Here is a 20,906-nt window from a genome sequence, read left to right as displayed (position 1 = left end):
GCGTCTCTCTCTCTCTCTGTATCTCTCATGAATAAATAAATAAAATCTTAAAAAAATAAATAATAATAATAGTTGCCAATAATTAAACACCAACATGACAGACATTGTAATAAGTATTTTCCATCATGATCTTAATTTTTAGGACCACCTTACAAGATATGCATCACTGTCCTCTCTTCCCCACTGCAGACACTCAACAGCAAAGCTTAATATACCCAAGGGCCAATTAAGGTCAAACTTAAAGCTCACAGTTTTTGTTTGTTTGTACTCCTGCTTAAAAGAAAAAAAAAAAAAAGCAAGACCTTAAAAACTAATTAAAAAATTGGGATTCTTTTTTTCCCCCTGCAGGTTAGTGCATAGTTGAGTTTTCATGTTTTGGTGTAATTGTCATTTTACAGGGATTGATCACTATTTGGTGCAGTTTTATCACTTTTACCAGTGGTTTTTGGTGACAGGATTGAGGTGATTTTTTTTTTTTTTTTTTGAAAATGGAGACAGTATTAAACAGGAAGTGGTGGCTGGAATCTTCGATGATATGATCAGGAAGCTGGATATGCACAATTACTGAGAAACAAAATGAACAAAATGAACAAAATTCAATATGATGCAAGAATCTATAGGTAGGTTTCAATCATGCGTAGATCTCCTGATTCTGTTCCTTCTGAGATTCACAAAAGTAAAGAATTTGTAAATGTGTCAGACTGAACAAAATGAAGTTTGGAAAACAAGTGCTTTTAAGATTATCTAAAATAGGGGCGCCTTCGGCTCAGGTCATGACCCTGGGGTTCCGGGATCGAGTCCCGCGTCGGGCTCCCTGCTTGGGGCCTACTTCTCCCTCTGCCTGGGTCTCTGCCTCTCTCTGTGTCTCTCATGAATAAATGAATAAAATCTTTAAAGAAAAGAATATCTACAATACTTGATATATGTAGGGTCAAGAACAACAAGTAGAAGAGCACTCAAAAATGATTTTTTAGCACATGACTGGAGCCAGGGTTTCTTTCTCTCTTCGGAGCAGGGAACAGAAGAAACCATACCAAGCTGTGGCAAAACGTACTAGCTAACTCTGTGTCTCCTATATTGCTGACGTTGAGGGTTATTGGCTACTGCAACAGGGCTACGCTATGATGTTTTCTGAATTTCTGTGGTTGAGTCGGGGGCGGGGGCGGGTCCCTTCCGGGATAACACCGTGGTCAGACAGGGCTGTAGAAACAGACCTTCCTGGGCCCCAGTCCTGCGTTCTTCAACTGCATGCCTAGAGAAGACTTTTCTTCCGTTGACATTTCCACCACCTCCTATCCGCATTATTTTTGAGAACAAACTCCATTACGTGATAGAAATAGAGTAAGTTTAAAACGTCTATGAATCACATAATACTAAAATAAATTGATTAAGACTGCATCATCCTAGCTGTCAGCTTAACAAAACAAATCTTTGAAATGGATCATTAAATAGAGGAAGTTGCTTCATTGATTTCTTCAAAGGCTTCTTCCTGATCCGGCGACTATTACTGAGGACACGGATCTGCCTCCGAAGGCTCCTCTTTTCATAAAATTTTTGACTTCCTACAGGTCACGTACTCTTGCTTTGGCAATTAGTTGTTGCTTAACAAGTCTTTATATTTATTCAGGCTTCTCTCTCTTAGATCAATAATCTGCAATTATGGGGGGGGGGCATTGAATCTCATTGGTTATGTTCATTCTTATTTCTCCAGTATAGGGAAAGACACGGCCGCATTGATTTACCGGAAAAGGAAACATGTTAGCCAATCAATAAGCTAGGTTTCAAGAGTCCATCTGAATAACAGTTGTGATTCTGGTCACATAAAAGGAATGCGAATTGAAATTCTCAAGACGAGATTGAGCCCTTAGCTCACAACTCCCATTATTGTTCCTTGGACTGTTCTACGTGTTTTAACTTGACCTCTAGCAATGCATTTTCATTCTCTTCTGGATCAATAACATATTTATGCCATAAAGACCATGTTGAGGCTGTTCTAGTAGAGACAAAGGCATATAGGCGTCAGGGGAAGAAGTTAGTGCTTGTTCTTAATACAGTCACTAAAAATAAGCATCAGAAATTTCAAAGAGCCTCCAGTGAGTGGATGCTAACAATATTACCCATAATTGATACCCAGCCACAAAAGCCATGATTTTCACCTACCTACCTCTCTTACTCCTGTCCCTGCCTAACCTGCAGGGGTATTTGTGGGAGGGTGGGTACGCTTGCCTCCCAGGCAACTGGTGTGTTGCTTAAAACCCCTTTTTCAATCTAAGGGTAAGATTTACACAAATAATCAGTTTCAGATTATATCTGGATACCCAAACTCCAAGAAAAGTAGGGTTGCATTGTTTTAGGTACAGAGAGTCATTTTCAGAGTCCTGCTCTATCCAGAGGGATAGAGGTTCATGCATTTGGTATCTTCCCAATGTCCCCCTCTCCTTTTTAAACTTTGGTCCTTGAAAAAAGTGGCTTTTGGTCAAGAGTAAAACTTTGCATACATTCGCGTAAGAAACATCTTTCTGGGGACGATGTATTGTGCGAAGAGGTTTTCTTGTTTTTGTAATTTAAAAATCTGTAATTGTATGACTTCATCAACTTGGCCTTCCACTGACTCAGTTCTTGGGTTTTGGGCAGAGCCCCCTGACGGAGGGTGCGTTTGGCTGCTATCTCTTCCTGGAGCTCCGCAGCCCCGTAGATATGCCATCACCATGGGTATCGGGGCAGTCTTTATTTTGCTCAACACGGAGCCCTGACACCACCATGAGTGAGGGCGACAGGAAGAGGATGAGGGAAGCAAGGAGAATCTCAACCAACCAAGTGATTCACAAAGACCGTTTCCTAACATTTAGAAAAATGTTTGGAGTTACGAACGGCTGTAGAAAGAATTCCAATCTGTTCTTGATTTTCGGTGCTGGCCAGTCTACCAGAAGAATTAAAGAAAAACCTACTCGGACCAGTGCAAAATTTGCTCCCATCAGACACAAAAAATGAGGCCCGGGAAGGAGAAGCAACAAGGCGGGAGCCAGGACCGGGCTGGGCGCTCACGGTGATGGGGAAAGCTGTTCCCACTCGCCTGTGGACTGACCCAGGCCAGGCTCTCCCCCGGGGGCTCTTCTCTGTTACTGGTCTACACTGGGAGGGAAAAATGCAAGGCCTCGGAAGAAACCTACGCAACCAAACCTACGCAACCTGACACACCTCTTTCTGTATAAAAGGAGAGTTTAGCTACAGAACTGACAATTCCTAAGGGTGCAGAATATTTTTTTTTTAATCTCACTTTTATTTTAAACTACAACTGATGTTCCTGATTCTGATGTAGTTGATGGAAACGAGAAACATTTCTATCTCCCTGTATCTCATCTTTTATATGTAAAGTTTACTGGGATGATTTTCCTATCTGCTTCTTCCACATTTTGACTTGCTCTTTTTATTTTCTAAAAATTTATTTGTTTATTTTAGAGAGAGCAAGCAAGCGCACAAGTGGGAAGGGCAGAGAGAAAGGGAGAGAGACTCTCAAGCAGACTCCACACTGAGCACGGAGCCTAACGTAGGGGCTTGATCCCGGACCCTGAGGTCATGACCTGAGTTGAAACTGAGTCGGATGCTTAACCAACTGAGCCACCCAGGTACCCCTGATTCAGTTGTCTGAATGATGTTTTGACCAGATGGTCACAGCGACACAACATGAGATTTTCAGAAGGTATTTTGGATCTTTTCTTTCTAAATACATGTAGTAAGAAGCAGTAAAATGCATTATACTAAGATATATGAGAAATGCCAAAATTAAAATAAGGAATGAATATTCCTTCCTAGGAACTTAATTAAAAACTTTAAAAATTCTTCATATGATCTGAAAGAGCAAAAATTCCAATTTGGGGGCCTTGGAAAGAAAGGATAAAATGAACATGAAAATGATTAAAAAAAAAAAAAAAGCCCATATCGTTTCTCTTGAATTTCTTTAAGTTTCTCCTAATGAGTTTCTGGGCATGCCTCAGAGATGCCAAGCATCTGGCAATCATGAAGCCCTTCATGGCTGAACTGGCACCAGAGATGTGAGAAAATCATGGGCAAATTCAGCACGAGGGATAAGTTTGTGAGCCAAGACTAAATTAGCTACGCATTTATGCTTTTCTTTTCAACGGTGTCCATCCCGGTGTTGACCCTTGATTATCTATCTTTATTATTCTAGCTGCCAAGCAATTACGTACTTAACCTAGAAAAATAGACACGTGGGAGGGGAAAAGTCACGAATGCTAAAAGAGAGCTTTGAAAGTCTAGTCTTTACATATTAAAATTTTTTCAGATTTAATATCACAAGGATTTTAAAGTTTTTTGGTTATTGCCTTTTCCGGAAAGGAAATGTTTTAAGTTTCATTTGTTTTAATATGCCACTTTAGCCTTTGGGCTGCAATGCTTTTCTGTCCAGCATTGTTCTATCCTTCAATTTTAAATCTTCTCAGGGATATTCAACCTTAAGACTCTCAGTATTTTTTTTTTTTAAGGCTTAATATCCTTAAAAGAGTTTATCATTTCAGAGTTAAGGAAAAACAGCCTTGTGACTTGTACGGAAGGAGTCGGCCAAATCAGAGTATAATGTTTGACTTTATTTTTTATTCTTTTTAATTTTTTTAAAAAATTATTTATTTGAGAGAGAGAGAGAGAGCACATGGGGGAGGAGCAGAGGGAGAGGGAGAAACAGACTCTCTGCTGAGCGGGGTGGGGTTGGGGGCTTCCGTCCCAGGACCCTGAGATCACGACCTGAGCACCATGACTTAACGAAAGGCAGGCGCTTAACCAACTGAACCACCTGGGTGCCCCTAATGTCTGACTTTAAAATGAAAAATTTTCCACTTACATTTTATTCTATGACCTTCCTACTATTTTTTCTATTTCTATTTTACTATTTTTTTCTAAGTGCAGGAGAGTAATCCAAAGTATTTAGTCACCTGTGGAACCTTGGCATGTAATCTAACCTAAACTCTGTGTCTCTGAGAACCTCCGTTTTTTTCTTTTATACAGTGGATAAAAATACTAGTACTTACCTGATGTGGTTGTCATAGGGCTTAGATGAAGAAATACGTTAGAACATTCAGCACAATGCCTGCCACAGAGTGATATTTAATATGGTACATGATAGTTCTTACCAAGGTGACTGCAGCATAATCCAATAGACAGAGATGTGAAAGGAGTCTAACATACAAATATCCCTGAAAACACTGTTGTTTTCGGCCATTGCAAAATTTTTAATAGCAATCCTTAAAGTGCTGGAGTAGTACCACTCGGAACTCGGGGAGATTTACGTTGACTGTGACATGTTCTTCTAGCAATGACTCCCATATTTTTTGGATAAATGGACATTTAAAATTTGAGATTTTGGACACTGACGTGGCAAGAGAGAATTAACAAGTCAGTTAGATCCTACTTCTTGCCACTCAGAAAAAAAGAAAAGAAAAGAGAACAAAGAACAAGTCCAGATTTAAAACTCCCACATTTTGCCAAGGATGAGTACTCAGGACAGAAGCAGTGGGTAAAGAACAAAACGCTTTCTGATCGATGAGCAACTTTTGTCTAATTACTTTGCATGTCTAAAATATTTTATGTGTTGGAGGGCACCCAAATTTGTTCTCCTTTGGTGCTTGGGGCACTCATGGGCATCCCCATGAATACTATTGATATTAGTTCACCAGAGAGCTATGGTTCAGTCACCTTCAGTCTAAACGTGTGTCTCCCACTGCATCTCTGAAGCATCACAGTGGTTTCTGGTCACAGTAGTATCACAGCACTAATACCACACATTTGGGGAATCACAGCACTAACACAGGAGTACCTCTAGGCATAGCAAGAAGATGAAAAAATATCTGATACATACAGAGACCTCAAGAAATACACTCAAATGGAGCTGGCTAAGACTTCACTACTTGTTTTCCTTTGATTCCCCATTCCATTAATAGTTCAATTTTTAATTTTCCATTCTCACTCTATCTGGCCCAATGACTACTCGTTTCAACAAAATGTAGTATTGATTTTTAAAAGCATTCGCTGTAGAATGAAATATAAACCCAAGAAATAATCGTATAATTTTCAGAGGTATTTCAGTAAATCCTGTAGCCCAGGCTGATAATTCCATTACCATTTTCATTTCCTTAGGTCGTTTTTCACTGAATAGTAATTAACTTAATATATTCAATTGTTATATATATTACATTCAATTATATGTTTTATTATTATACAATAAAAACCTGAATTTGAAAATTTAGAGCATTATTTATGCTCTCCATGTGATAATAGGTAGATATATCTGTATGTTCTAAAATCTCAGATTTTAGGCAAAAGTGCTATAACTTGGGGTAGTCTGAAAATGCATCTCGTGGGAAGAAGATACCAATGAATTTACACACGAAAGACATCATTTCACATTTGACAAGAAGTATAAAAGGTTATGACGTTTTCAGGTACATTAAACAACTGTGTTAGTCTTTAATAAGATCAACAGCCTCACAAATGTTTACTCCGTACGGGGTTGCATGAGGTTCTTAAAGCAAGTAGAGAAGCAAGCAAGTGATCATGATTTGTACTGATGATATGATTGAACATAATATTATGGAGTTTGAAAATAATTTTAAGTAAGATGGATATACGGATGGATAATGTAAACATCTGTTAATTCCATTTAGAGTAACAGGTGAATAAATCTTTGTCTTTTATGGAAAAATTAGAGTAGCCCTTTGCAACTATGTAAGTGGATATGGTTTCCTCCTTTGGTCAGGCCACCTTCCCTCGGCTCTGATAGGTATTCCCTGAACTTCCTGTCATCATATTCATCCTCTTATATTTCCTCATAAAGAAATAGATTCTCTTCCTTTCTTCTTTGAGATTTTCAACTTCCTTTTTACCGGTAGCTTCTTATCAGCCTTCCAATGTGGTCAGAGGTCTGCCATCTTTAATATTCCTTTTGTCTTTCTTCTATCCCTCTTCAGAGTCTACCATAATTCTCTCATTCCTTTCTTGAATTTTTGAGGTTTCTATGTTTATCTACTCCTTACTGTAGGCTCCAATGGATTCCACTCCATCAGTTAGATAAACTCCTTTTGCCAAGGCCACCATTCTAAATCCAAAGAGCCTTTAGTTATACTTACCTTGTTTGATTTTTTTTTTTTTTTTGGCACCACGTAACACTGTTGGCCACTCCCTACTTAAAACATTATTTCCTTTTAGTTTTTCCTTCTTGTTTCCTAGTGGTCATTGGAGTTGAAAGCCCGATCTATTCTACTGCAACTGATTAGTCAAAGCCAATCATGATTTTATTAGACTTGCTGGGGGTGGAAAGTCTCAGCTATTTTGAATCAGTGAGATGTAAGAAGAGGTTTGTTGAGGGATTTGGGAGGTTTTGCTTATCAGAGACAGCTGTTAGGAACTTGGTTCTCTCCCTTGACTGATTTGAAAGAGGAAGCTTGTATCTCCATTTGTCATTGGCAGCCAACTTAAAATAATGAGAGAAACCAATTTTAGGATAAGCCAACAGTATGGATAGGAGAGCGGAGAGAGAGAGAAAAAAAACACCCCTATGTATTTAGGTTAAATAACTGGAGGCTAACTCTAATCTTGATAATTAGCTAAATATTCACCTAACATTCAAGGCTGTTTCCCTTGAATTTTCTATAACGTGTGGCAGAAAGAACCCTACTGATAAAATCTTTGATTACTCCTTCTCTGTTCTTCTTAAGAACATCCCTTAAATGTTGGCGTTCATGGAGTTCTGTGTCATCCATCTGTCTCACTCACAGCTCAATCGTGACATGTGTTTTGATGATTGCTAAGTTTGTATCTTCAGCTAAGATTTCTTTCCTGAACTTCAGATAAATATATCCAAATATCCACTAAGCATTATCACTCAGATACCCTAAACCTCCCTCAAATCAACACATTTAAAACTTAAACTACCCTCCTCTCCTCCACCTCCACCTATTACTCTTTCGGTACTTGCAATCTCAGTGAATGGCACAACATCAGTCCCTTATCTAAGTTGGAAACCTGTGTGTCAGCCACGGAGCTTGTATCTATCTCCTCTATCCCACGTCCAGTCAATCACAATATCATATTGGCTCGCCTTTGAAGAAGATACTGAATCTATGCATTTCGCTCCCAACCACCGTAGATCACAAAAGAAGCTTTTTACCTGGTTCCAATGCCTTTCTACAACTCCTTCTCTGTAAAGCTATCAGAGTGTTCTTTAAATGAAAATTTAATCTTGGCTTTCCCCTGTTTAAAACACTTCAATGCTCCCCTTCTCCTTTCCTTCAGAATAAAGTGCAGTGTGATCAAACTTCTGTTTACCTTCCCGCCTTATTTTACACCACTCCTCTCAACTTACTTCAGTTTCTTTACTAAAAAGGTGCCCTTTCCAGATACTCTCAGAACCCTATATCCCAGCTTTATAGCATTAATCACACTGTTATGTTTTTCTGCTATGCTTAATACTGCCCAAGAGGTAGACTAATAACATGTGTAACACATACAAATATGATCATTCAATAAATAATTTTAGGTAAAATAATTTGATAGTTAATATGCATTTTTTTAAAAAAAGCAGTGGAAAGTAGTCATCAGGAGGAAAATCATCACCTAGATTACAAGTAAAGTATACGATTATACATGTAAGTTATGAAGCACAATTACAAAATAAACACTTGTGTACTTAAGAACTAAATGTAAGAGCCACAATTCGGCTTAGGAAACAAGACAGTAGCAAGAATAATGCAAGTTTCCTCCCTGATCCTACCCCAGCCTTCCCTTCAGAAATAACCACAATCATAAATTTCGTTAACCATTCCCTTATAAAAATAGTTTTCTGACTCATGTACTTATGCCTAAACAATATATTTTTAGTTTTGCTTGTTTTTGAGATTTATAAATATGAGTTTTGATGTGTTCCATCTTCTGAAACTTGTTTTTTACTCAAATTATGTTTCTAAAGTTTATACACATTATCATAATTATGATTAACTAATTTTCACTGCTTTAAAATACTCTTCTTTGTGAATAACAGAGTTTATTTACATGCTTTCCTGGTGCTGGGCATTTGGGTTTTTCCAGTGTTCTACTGTTGTAAACATTACAAGTGTCTTGAATAATACCTCACGAGGGTAATTGTTGGAATGTAGGGTATGTGCATGTTCAGCTTTGTAAGATAATTTGATACCAAAGTGATTGTGCTTTTTATTCCTATAAGAACCATAAAATGGTTTCCATTGCTCCTATACTTGCAAACAACTTACATTTTTCAGACTTGACTTTTGTGATTAATAGGTATAAAATAGCATCTTTATTCTTGCATTTCTGGTTGCCAAAAATATTTAGTTTTTTAAAATATTTATTTACTATTCCAACTCCCCTTGTATTTTACCATTCTTTTGTATTGTGTTGTATGTCTTTTCTTATTGATTACATGAGTTTAAAAAAATATATTCTGGAATACCCATCCCTTGTTCCTCATATATGTTGCGATCATCTTGTGCTTTTCATTCCCTTCACGGCAATTTAATAGGTGGTATTATAATTACCTACTTATCACTTAGGCTACCTCAGTAGACTAAAAGGTCTTCAAGGTAAGACACCATCTTACTCATTTTTGTTCCCCAGTATCTAGCAAGCGCTCAATACATAGCTGAGTACATACAGTTGCTCAATAAGGATTTATTGAATGAATGGGTGAATGAGCTGCTGTGACTTTAAAAATGGTCAATCAACCTTTTCTAGTCAAATTTCATTTTACACAAACTGGCTACACACCATACTGCTGAGCTAAAGAGTGTCATTCCTGTACTTGCACTTTGAAGGTGGGAGCCCGGCACTGGTAAGAGGTGATAGTACCTGCAGAGAGGTGGCAGGATATTGTCTGCAAAAATTTGTTCCCAACTCTGAACATTTGGGAGTGTTCATTTCTCACTCTTTTCGATGTACCTATAGTTAACTAGACTCCCTATAGTGGGATAATATTTAGCCTAAATTTATTACAAAATTAGAAATGATGCTAAGACACAAGATATGGATTACATATTACAATGGATGCACAGGTTTCATGGGTTGTGTCATTAATTTGAAATTGGTTACCTTTTTAGTAATGGTGTCCGGAGGTACATCCCGCCTCCCAAGAGGATAAGGATTCCATTGGCCACTAGGAGATACATCTTCTTGTCCATTGTCTAAAATGTTGCTTTGCTGGGACGGGGTCTATTGCGAAAATGGTATGGCATTCTTTAGTGATGTAATAGAAGTTTATCATAGTTTTCTGAAAAGAGTCCCTAGTGACTATGATAAGATTAATTTTGCTTAATTGCAGCAAAACAAATATCCTGAACTGGAAGTATTATTATACACTATTTACTCCATAAGAATTCTAAATTGACAGCTTTTGGACGCAGTGAGAAATTCAATTAAAATAACCACCTTAGAGTTATTTACTGAATTTTAAAGAAAAGTTTAGATTATTTACAGTACCTGAATAAAAAAATATAATCAGAATAACATCAACCAATTCTTTAAAATCACAACATTTAAAACCTGCTCAATTCATTTCTTTAGTATGATCTTACCATTTAGAATATAAGCTGAAACCATCTAATGCATAGTATATAACTTTCAATATTCCAACCACAACTTAAACAAATTTTATAAGGCTGTACGGATTCTGGTAGAACATGCTTTGCACACTAATCCAAAACAGTGTTAATAGTAGCATAGGTAGATTTATGGTTCTATGACATTACCTACAGAATCGCTTTTAGGGAAATATGAGAGGAACATAAAAAAATACTGTGCTATTAGAATCACAGCATAAATAAATGACTGTTTTGATTCTGAATTTATTTATATAGATCATTTGTGCTTTAAAGTTTAAAGTCGTCATATATTTTAGCGGATTTACTGCTTATTACTTTTAATAAATAATAATACCCCCCTTTATTGTTATTAATATTAGATACTGGGGTGGGCTCCCTGGTCTGATCTAAGTAATAGCAAGTGATTGATTACACACCATCAGAAAGACAGCTTCCAGCGGAGGGATACAGTACTAGTCTGTTTTTCCTGTGGAAGCAGATCAACTTTTCTGAAAGACTTTCTCCTGCCCTAACCTACAGGCTATCCAGGCACTCCTTGATTTCCTGGGGAATTCTTATGTGGGTGAGAAATTACGCTCAGTGTTTCCTACACCATTTCCTGTATATGTTTTGAAGGGTCCCTATGGATAAATAAAGCCTGGTTGGAGGGTGTATGTGCAGCTCTTCTGTGTGAGGAGCTGCCCAACCCCAGGAGGGGAGAACTGGGCCATTCTCGTCACAACGTGGCACAGTTGAGCTGCTTGGCAGCCCTCATCTGGTTACACAGAGTGGTCCTAGTCGTTTTTTTTTTTTTTTTTTTTTAAAACAATTATTTAACCATCCAATCTGCATTCTGACTGCATGCATTTATAAAAAGGGATTGCTTGGAACTGTTTTAAAATAAGATTATGACCCTAGATGAAGTTCTCCTAAGGTCTCATGGATATAATGAAAAGTAAGGAGGTAACTCAATTTTCTTCTTGTACTTTGGTCATATAAACTCCTTTCTCATGGGTCTATCAGAAGTGTGAAAAAAAGAGAATTAAAGTAGTGCATCGAAGCATCAAGGTTAGTTAGGAATGAATTCACTTGTGTTTGTTTGAAAAATCCCATGTAGGTAACACATTTATAGTACATACTACTTGAAAAAAAAAAAACAGATAGCTACTCAATGGCTGTCTGTCTGTGTTCAAGTATTAATTTCTTAGTCTTTTCCTTTTTCAAATGAACATGTTTGCACATGCCCGTATACAATTTTTCTGGACATTAAAATATGACAAGTGAAATCATTAAAATTAAGCAGTTAAAATATAAGTATTTAGGGTCAGCACTACTGGCAAGTGCTCTTTTGTTTATTTTTGGTTTAAATTGATGGTTTAAACTAATATCCATGTCATTCTGGTTTTATTTCTTTGCCAGTGAAGTAGGATAATGAATGTGTTCATCTTGCTAGGTGTGTGTGCAAAATCTATTTTTGAGAAGTGGCCAAAATGTAGTGCAGTTATCTTTTTTCTTTTTTTCCCCTCCATAGCATCCTCCTCTCCTCCCCTATTTCCTGCACTAGTCTTGCTTCTGCTGCCCAGATGTGACTCCCAGTCACAGGGAACAACTGAGAATTGCAGAATTCTTTCTGGTGTTAAAAAAACAAACAAACGTGAAAACCCTTTAGTCAAAAATCCTGATATCATGATGGTGTAGGCTCTTCACTGGTTTAGGAATCAATCTTTCTCTTTCTAAAATTAGAATTAGCAACCACACCGATTCTACATCACAGGGGTCAGAGAAAACATAAACATGCAGACACATGAAAAAAATCCTTTCACTAGACATCAAAATTAAAACAACTTCCTGAAAGCAATTTCCTTTCTTCATTTCAAGAGTGCTGTGGCCTGTTTGTTTTTAATAAGTGAGGCGCCCTGGGAGCTTAAGTTTGGAGAAATAGAAAGACTGTGAAAGCCGTTTATTAATGCTGGGGTTGGGGTGGTCCAAAAGAGAATTATACAAATGGGTTCACGGTCTGTCTCAAAAAATGTATAGCTATTTACAAAAAAAACTGTACTTTAGATAAAGTGCTACTGAACTGTACATAGATGCAGTTGCTCAGTTGTTAAAATTCTATAAGGGATTAAAAGGAACAACTGAAAAATATACCCCCCAAAAAAGAAATTCTGTAGGCCTTTAAATAGTTTAAAATCATAGAGAAAATGGTCACTATGATTTATGAAAAATCAGAAATTATATTTGTTAAGAAATACACGAATGCTAGTTTTGCTGAAGGAATACAGTCCTGGAAATGACTGTGGACATTTGTAGATTTAACATTTACGTTTTTGACCACTGGGAATGACCATGAGGGACTACTGGAAGAAGTAATTTCTAATTTTGCTGAGACATAAATGTGCATGAATATCTGTGACATATATGCCACGTGTGTGAGTGTGTGCATGCGTGTGCTTACGTGTGTCCATATGTGAGTCTGTGTAGGTGTAGGAGTCACATCTATGAATAAATGGGCTTAGCGAGTCCAGTAGTTTTGCTTTGGTTAGCTAATTAATGGGTGCACCGAATGCTTGGCAAATATACGTAGTACATTAAGCTGGAGAAGTTATACGAGAGGGGTATTAGCATTTGGCACATTGCAAAGGTCTTGGGATGTAGGCCTTAAGAACTCAAGGATCTGTCTTGCTTAGTAATTGGCATATAGTTCACGAAAGGCATTACCATGGATTCAAAAGTGTCTGAAAAACAATTTTCCCTTAAGTATTTCTAGTGAAAATTATGGTTATTCATTTTCTGCATATATTTTTTAAAAAATAGGTATTACGAAGACAAAGGTATGCCAAATTTCATTATAAATGATTATGATTTCAAGGGTTCAATCTGAAGGTTGTAATGTAACATTTAGATGATTTTTAAACCAGCATTTCACTATTTCATCTGTACGAGTCCTAACGTTATTATTTTGGTAATTTTAGCCATTGTCCATGAGGACTTATGTGGATTTACAGGTTGGAGGTTTTTTTTCATAATTAGAAGGATAAGTGAATCTTTCTTGAGTGATAGGTAGCCAATAATAAATGCAGCAGAATCAATAGAAACTACAGGCAGAAGTTGCCCCAAGGTGCCGCATAAATCTTGCTTTGCTTTCGGTGGAAAAAAAAATGGAATTAAGTAAGTAACCTTTGAGATTAGGGTGAATAAATGCATAGCAAACGTTGCTACTATTTGACCCTGAGTCATCTGCATAGATGCAGTAAGAAAGGGCAGAAGAAATTTTAAGATAATTTAGGTGCACACATTTCTATCCCAATTTCTCTAATCCAAAAAGATAGTGTATCAACTAATAAAACACATAGCAAGGCCATTTTCTTCCAGGCAAAATTCTATGAAAAGATGATTTATACATATATTTCCATAATTTCAACTCCCCTGCCCCTGGAAGTGTGATTTATACTAGTGCCTGTTGCAATATGCCAATAAGCAGCGGGCGCTGCGCTGTGATACGATGGTGGTGGGAGTTAGGAAGGAACAAGTAAAACAAGGTGTCAGCTCCTCCAGCATGGGGGAGATGGAAGCGACCCCACTCTACTGGGGTTTCTTCCCCAGCGCCACTCGTCTCTGGGTTGCGGGAGCAACAATGACTTAACCTGTGACTTTCTTGTGCTCACGGTCTTTGGCCTTTGGCCTTTGGCCGCCCTCGAGCATGTTTCTCGGTCATACGAGTGCCCAGGAGATGCGGGTGGGTGTTGAGGTGCGGGGGTCAGCGTGAGCATTCATTACGCCCTGCCACCTGCGGCACACGGGGCCTGATGGGGGTCACGCTGGGTCCTGGCTTGGTTAACGTGGCCTGCTGTGTTTTCTTCTCTTCATCCCACAGAATCTATTTTTCTGGGTGATTGTGAAGACGATGTGAGATAATAAGTATCTGAGAGGGCGCTATCGACTACGAGGAGTGGTGTTCCCTGAAGGGGCCAGGCCTCGTAGCTGGGCGTCCAGCAGAGCCAGGCTCAGGCTCTCCCTAGACCACGACCCCGGGAGGTGCGGGCTGCGACAACGGAGCAGGACGCAGGCTCCGGGCCTGTACGATGCACAGGACACCTCTCCTCGTGAGGCGGGCGTGAAGAACCGTGTTTAAAGTACCTAATGGTACCAGGTGCACAGTAGATTCTCAATAAATCCTAGTCTTTGTACTTCTGGCAAAATATTTATTCTACCATTAATCTGGTTAATAAAAATGGCAATTTGAACTGACATTTTACGATATTATATTTCCATCTAATGACATACAACTTCAAGACAATAACTAAGCTCCATTACAACAGAACACATCCGAAGAAGCACACGGAACCATTCATAATGTCATAGAAAGTTGCCTTAGATGCTTTTTGGAGAGGCAGCGAATAAATGATAAATGAATAAATGAATGAATAAATAAAGAATAGGTGGAAAATGCCAATAATGTTATGATTTGATCGTTGACTTCTGTATCTTAAATGTTCTGGTTACGAGTACTATTAAAGTTTTTAGGAAATTAGAATAAACATCAATGAATGAAAACATGAAAGGAAATTAAATGTTAATTCTGTTGTATTTCTCGACTTTCTGTTAATATCTTACCAGGCTTCATAAAATCACCATCGCCTACGTGATTTACTGTGTACAGCCCAGGAAGCCTACATGTGGCTTGTAATCCATGAAAAATGTGTGCAGGACTTGACCTGGCGTGTAATAAATGGGAACAAATCAGAGAGCTTCCAAGCCCAGAAAAATCTGGGAGGGCCTTTCCTTTCCATCTACGTAAATATTCACTTTGCAAACCGAAGTAGAGATTCTTCCATCTTCGTTCGCAAACGGCTATTTCCTTCATAGGTGGATGATAAATTCGTTTAAAACTTTTGAGGAAAAAAAAAATGACTAGGTACGTTTGGTGACCTACATAGAAACTCAAACCAGAAAAACCAAATGATCTGCCGAGTGAGGCCCTGAGCTAGCAGAGACCGCGCAAGCGGAGGTGGAGAGGGGCTCGGAGTCACGGAGGCGCCCCGGCTGGGTTTACACCTGCAGAACGACGGTCTCCGTGGGACAGAAAATACGAAAAAGTGCTCCTTTCTCTTAACCGCCAGAGCGGAGGCTTGACAAGCAGAGCGTGGGGGAAGGAAGGGTGTGGGTTCAGCCCCCCAATGTTCCTGGAGGAGCAGCTGCCCCCCCATGTCCAGTGCTGAACCGGTGATGATACGTGAAAATATTTATTTAGATTCCTTGGGACATCCCGGGCTGGAGGTGGCTCGCACCGTCACTTAGGAAATTTATAAATAAAAACAGCTCCCATATTTCTTTGGGAGAATGAACGGTTTCATCAATTTTATTTACTGAAAACGCTTGTTTATCAATTGCTCTTACTCTGTATTTTCAACGCAGTTCTCATGGCTGACGAGCATTTAGAGACTGCAAAGAAATCTTAAATTGCTGATGCTAATTTTTATCATCTTAAGTAGCAAGACAAAAATGTTGCAATGGGTTTTGATGCATTTGTAAGCCCAAGGAAAATAACTATTTGCCTCTCCCCTCTCCCGGTGAGACGGGTTCAGGGAAACTGAACCTCAGCCATAAGGCCTGTTAGGAATGGTCAGTGGAGCCAAGAAAGGAAAAATTTAAAAGCGGTTGCTCTAAGACTTGGCAGAAAAACCAAAGGGATTTTTGAATTAAAGAAGCTCCGCAGAAGAGCTGTGTCTGAGCACGAAGATCAAGGGGCAGAGACTGAGAGTGGAAACCATGGGAGTGAGTAGAGTCTGGAACATTCTGGACACATCAGGCCTACCGCTGAAAGTTTGTAGGGCTTACAGTGATAGTTTGGGGCCATAAAATCCTTTAGGGGTAGTGGAATAATTGTCCTGTCTCTATCCCTTTTCCTCCCTTGCCTTCTCTTTTCTCTCCCTCTCTGTCTCTCTCTCTGGTGTGGACAATAACGTAGTGAGGATAATTCATCTTGAGATGGAGTCTTTCAATACTTGAGTTATATTGGGTTTGCAATTGAAGGTTGCTTCCAAAGAGGATTCCTTTAGGTCATCGCTGTCCAACCGAGAAAGGTTGAAAAGTCTAAATAGTGTAACTCTGTACTATTTTTCTGGCATAGATTATTTTAGAGCTGCGGTAACCGTTCATGAACCCCTTTTCTAGGGCACCCCAAACAAGACCAGGAAATCAATATGGGAACACAGAGGTAACCTAATTTATATTTGGGGCCTTTGAGGAAGAGTGTTTCAAATACGTTATCACGTTTCCGACTCTGGATGAATCTATATCATCCTAGAGATGGAGGAGGGAAAAGGGGCCAAACATCACACGAAATGAGGGGCTCTCCATAGAATGTGGGGGTGCAAGCGACAGCTCCTTCCCCATCAAGATCTCCCTACGCTGCTAATTGAAGTTTGAAACTCAGCCTTCTGGTGTAAGGGTTGGATTTCTATCAATTGCCAAACCCTCGGGGCGAGGGGCCTCTGAGCTGTGACGTGGGAATCCGTGAGGGTAGAGGTGGGAGCCCCGGGGTGGGGGTCGTGCTGGCCTGTCCTGGCTGCTGGGACCTCCTTGGATTCGTGTCCCAGTCCTGCGCTCGGCGATGGCAAGAGTCTGGCGTTTGGCCACAGGAGCGGTTGTGTCACCGATGCGGGCACCCCCGGGAGCCAGGCCTCTGTTCGTCCCCCACCTCAGGTCCCGCCCCAGGGGACCGGGGACCGGAGAAACAGCATTCGAAAGTTCTTGACTTTGTGACTTTTAATTTAGTTAGTTAGTTAGTTAGTTAGTTAGTTAGTTTGTCCATCGCCCACCCGCCGGGAAGCCGGCGATGGAGCGGCCTGGCCCTACCCATGTCTTCGCTGCTCTCTGGGGCACACGGGCCTGAGGCCTTGGCCTCGCACGTCGCTGTGTTCACGGCCCTGCCCTGCTGGCACCGCTCCCTGGCCCTCGGCCTGGCCAGGCTCCTGACCGCACCACGCGCGTCATCGTGCTGACACATGGAGGGAAAACGACTCACCGGTGGCCATCAGAACGTCACTAAGACAGAGGCGTCAACCAACCGAAACAGGGAAAATGTACGTGCTCAGCTGTGCCTGAAGAAAAGAGCCGAAATGCTCCTTTGGCGGTGGGGGCCTCTCCCAGTGTGTCGTGCGGGCGCGAGGCCTGCGCGCCTCCTCCTGCAGGAGTCCGGGGGCAGGTGCCCGCTGGCCAGGCCGCCAAGCTCTCCTCGTGCTGCCCCCCCGGGGGGGGGGGGCTCCCACCGAGCCACGGGCTGCAGGGGCCCGGGGGGGGGGGGGCGCCGGCCACTTCCCTTCCCAGTGGGGCTCGGTCCCTGTGGGCCCCGCCGAGGCCGACGCTAATCCTAGCTCTGCGCTCAGAACCATCAGCGAGGGGGGACGGGGCTATGTGCAAAAGAGTTCAAAAGAATGTATGTTTACAAACCTACACACACACACAAAAGAAAGGAGAACAGACGATAAAAGGAAAAGAAATGGGTCCTGAGAAAATGAGCCGTAGAGCAACTCAAAAAGCCATGGATCTGCTCAATCCAAAAAGCACAGCCGTTAAGCAGGACCCGAACGTGGTCGTAGCCCGAGTGCTCGCCCAGCGGCTGAGAGCCTGGGCTCTATGGTGTTTGCCCTTGTGCTTTTTTGGACTCGGGAGAGTCTTCCGAGCGGGGCCGTATGTACAGCCTACACACAGTAAGTGAACAAACAACATTAATCGGCTTTGGTATGCTGACACATGTAAGGCAGTCCATACTTACTTTCTGGAGAGGTAGTTCTTGGAGATCAAATTTAGACTTAGTCTGCAAGTTTAAAGTCATGCTTCTGCCTGCATGCATTGCTGAAATACCTCCATAGGGCAGCATGCCAAGGTTAACTGTGTTGTGTTTGTAAGCAGCATTCTGAGTAGAGGAAATAATCATGTGACAGGGTGTGAACACATGCTCAACAAACTGATCATTACATGAACATGTTTAAATTCATAACATTTAACTTTAAGCGGGCAAACGGTAACTTTCCTTTCAACATGCACTTGGTCACACGGAAGCATACAGTCAACAGTGTTAGTTATGCACGTAATGGGCACCATCCAAACTACAGAGAAGACAGAAAGCAAGGGTACAGTCTGCTTTACATCTGCTGCTGCCTCTCGGATGTCACGATAGTCGTGACTCTGGACAGATGCTGTTCACTAGTCTATTAATTAAAAAAAAAAAAAAGAAAAGAAAAAAAAAAAAAAAACAACCTCCGGACAGCGAGGTCTTATCAAATTTTGCCAGCTCCGAGTCTCACGCTTCTCTTTCACACAGTGAGGTGAGCGCATACAAAGGACAAACGCCAGCTTCTAATTCTGCCTTAAAACAAAGGCACTCCAAGGTTGGAGCCAAAATCAGCGTCCTTCGTTGCTCGGGCTATAGACGTAATTATAGGAACTCAGAAAGAGAGCTGGTCAGAAAAAAAAAAAAAAAAAATCATTCAGCCTAACTATCGGCTCACTGAACTGACTGATTAATCGAACCAGTCAAATAAATTGTAGGTGGATCCAAAGTTTCTGACTTTTGCCTGTTTGTTTCTTAAAAGTCACATTTTAAACTGGGGGAATTCCGTAATGAAACTAAAAGAACTGTGATCTGAACTACGGATGCTCCTTATCCAGTGCACCTAAATACCTAGGGAGCACCCTGGTGCCACCCGCAGGGTGGCTGCCCTCCCATGGGTGCATCTCAGGGTATTCCAAGGGGCCGACAGCTAGTCAACCTTTCTTCTACAGAACTTCATACGTGTGTCCCGCCATCCAATAGGTTCCGTTAGCACAATCTCCACTTTCCACCTCTCATCAAAAGGCAGTAATTGCCAGTATTTGGCCCTTTTAAATAATTCTCTTATTTGGGGGGAAAAATAGGAATCTACCCCAGTTAACTCAGTAAACTTTTTAACCACTCCGTATTACTGAGCCACAGCAGCAGGCGGCTATTCTAGTCGGAGGGCGTCGTGTGCCAAGTCATGACTTTCAGCGTCAGTTTCGCTGAACTCAACTGAAAGACTATTCTAGGCCTGGTGTGCTTGTCTACGGATCATGTTTGTTACGGGTCCTCGGCTGTTTCATCCAGAGATTTTTCGTTGTCACCAGCCGAAGCTGGAAAGGACCCTGAACGTCTCACTCTGGCGCCTGAAGGATTAAGGTCTAAAATCGCTCCAGCCGAGGCCCCCCTTGGCCCCTGTCGGAGAGTAGCGGTCTGGGGCACGGGGGTTCACGCTTTAAACTCCCTCGGTCTCGGTGGGACTGTGTGGTGGAGGCAGGAGGCCCGGGGGGAGGCTGCAGGAGAAAGCAGCATCTTGGGTCCACGGCGGGAGTCGGGGCTGCCTCTCCAAGGCTGACGGCGGCCGAGACCCTGACCCCGCATTAGCTTGGGCAGTGAAGCCCACCCAGCGTCCGGGCCTCTCGGCAGTTCTCCCTTACGAGGGATGGACAAAGATCTTGTAGTTTCCAGTGTGACTATTGGGTTTCCGGGTTTAAAGCCTCAACTAAAGGAGACACACCACATCTCTGGTGCAGCCCGACTTCGGACGGGGTGTCAAGTAGCACAGCTACCTCCAAACTACTTTTACGTAAAAAGTCTGTGCTTTGCTACCCTGAATTCATCTTTTTGAGGAGCTGGGAAGTTTTAAGTAAGATTCAGCTTGAATAGCCCCATAATACGATGGGGGTGGGGGTGGGGGTAGGAGGGAGAGGGGTTACCGGGAGAAAACAAGAGGAGAAACTCTCGGGATCTAGTGGCTTGAAGCGATATTCTGGGGTGACCTAACTTCTTGGAATTAAATAAGAAGCTATGGACTATACATTGAAATTGCTCCGGAAGACCAAGGGCCGACCGGGGGTAACTGCAAACAGGCAGGGGGAGCGAGCAAACTCATCGAAAAGGACAGTGTCGTCCCAGCAGCAGGAAACACGCCTGGGTGTAGTTTTAGGGACCTGGATCCGGGACAGCCCGGGTGCAGACTTCCGCACCCCTGCCCTCCCCCAGGCCTGTTTTCCTCTCTCCAAATCCCTGCTCCAGCTAGAGGAGGAGCTCTGATCAAAGGAGAGGAACCATTTCTCTGAGAAACCGGTAAATAAACGATGGTACCAAATGCTTAGCATCTCGCCTTCTTTTTCATGCTTTGTTTTCACTCACTCCTCTGTTGCCTCAGTTTACTAGTCATTGCACATAATGCTCCGAAGAGCTTCTTAGAACCTTTCTTGACTAGTTCATCTTACCCTGTTACGTATGGTCGTGTCTACACGAGG

The 20,906-nt window shown here is 41.3% G+C and overlaps 1 protein-coding gene and 1 long non-coding RNA gene across 17 annotated transcripts in view; one reads left to right on the top strand and one right to left on the bottom strand.

The window, feature by feature from the left end:
- The window catches only part of LOC144318260 (uncharacterized), a 79,127-nt gene extending 63,200 nt beyond the window's left edge, over window positions 1-15,927 (top strand). For 2 of the 8 annotated variants that reach the window (XR_013384062.1, XR_013384070.1), the window contains one exon: window positions 14,476-15,923. This is a non-coding gene — a long non-coding RNA (uncharacterized LOC144318260). Of the gene's footprint in view, window positions 1-14,475 lie in introns of all 8 variants that reach the window. The other 6 variants (XR_013384067.1, XR_013384068.1, XR_013384069.1 and 3 more) reach the window with 6 other exon arrangements.
- Window positions 1-20,906, bottom strand: part of LRRC7 (leucine rich repeat containing 7) — a 495,471-nt gene that overhangs the window by 57,226 nt on the left and 417,339 nt on the right. For 5 of the 9 annotated variants that reach the window (XM_077904997.1, XM_077904994.1, XM_077904998.1 and 2 more), the window contains 2 exons: window positions 18,379-18,519; window positions 10,111-10,230 (listed from right to left, as the gene is read on the bottom strand). The exons of 2 other annotated variants lie outside the window; for them this stretch is intronic. In XM_077904997.1, coding sequence (XP_077761123.1) covers window positions 10,111-10,230; window positions 18,379-18,519 — 261 coding nt within the window. The remainder of the gene's footprint in view (window positions 1-10,110; window positions 10,231-18,378; window positions 18,520-20,906) is intronic. 2 more of the 9 variants (XR_013384059.1, XM_077904996.1) reach the window with 1 other exon arrangement.

This window comes from Canis aureus, chromosome 8 (assembly GCF_053574225.1).
Source record: "Canis aureus isolate CA01 chromosome 8, VMU_Caureus_v.1.0, whole genome shotgun sequence".
NCBI classification, from domain to species: domain Eukaryota; kingdom Metazoa; phylum Chordata; class Mammalia; order Carnivora; family Canidae; genus Canis; species Canis aureus.
This window is presented reverse-complemented; position numbering and strand designations above follow the sequence as displayed.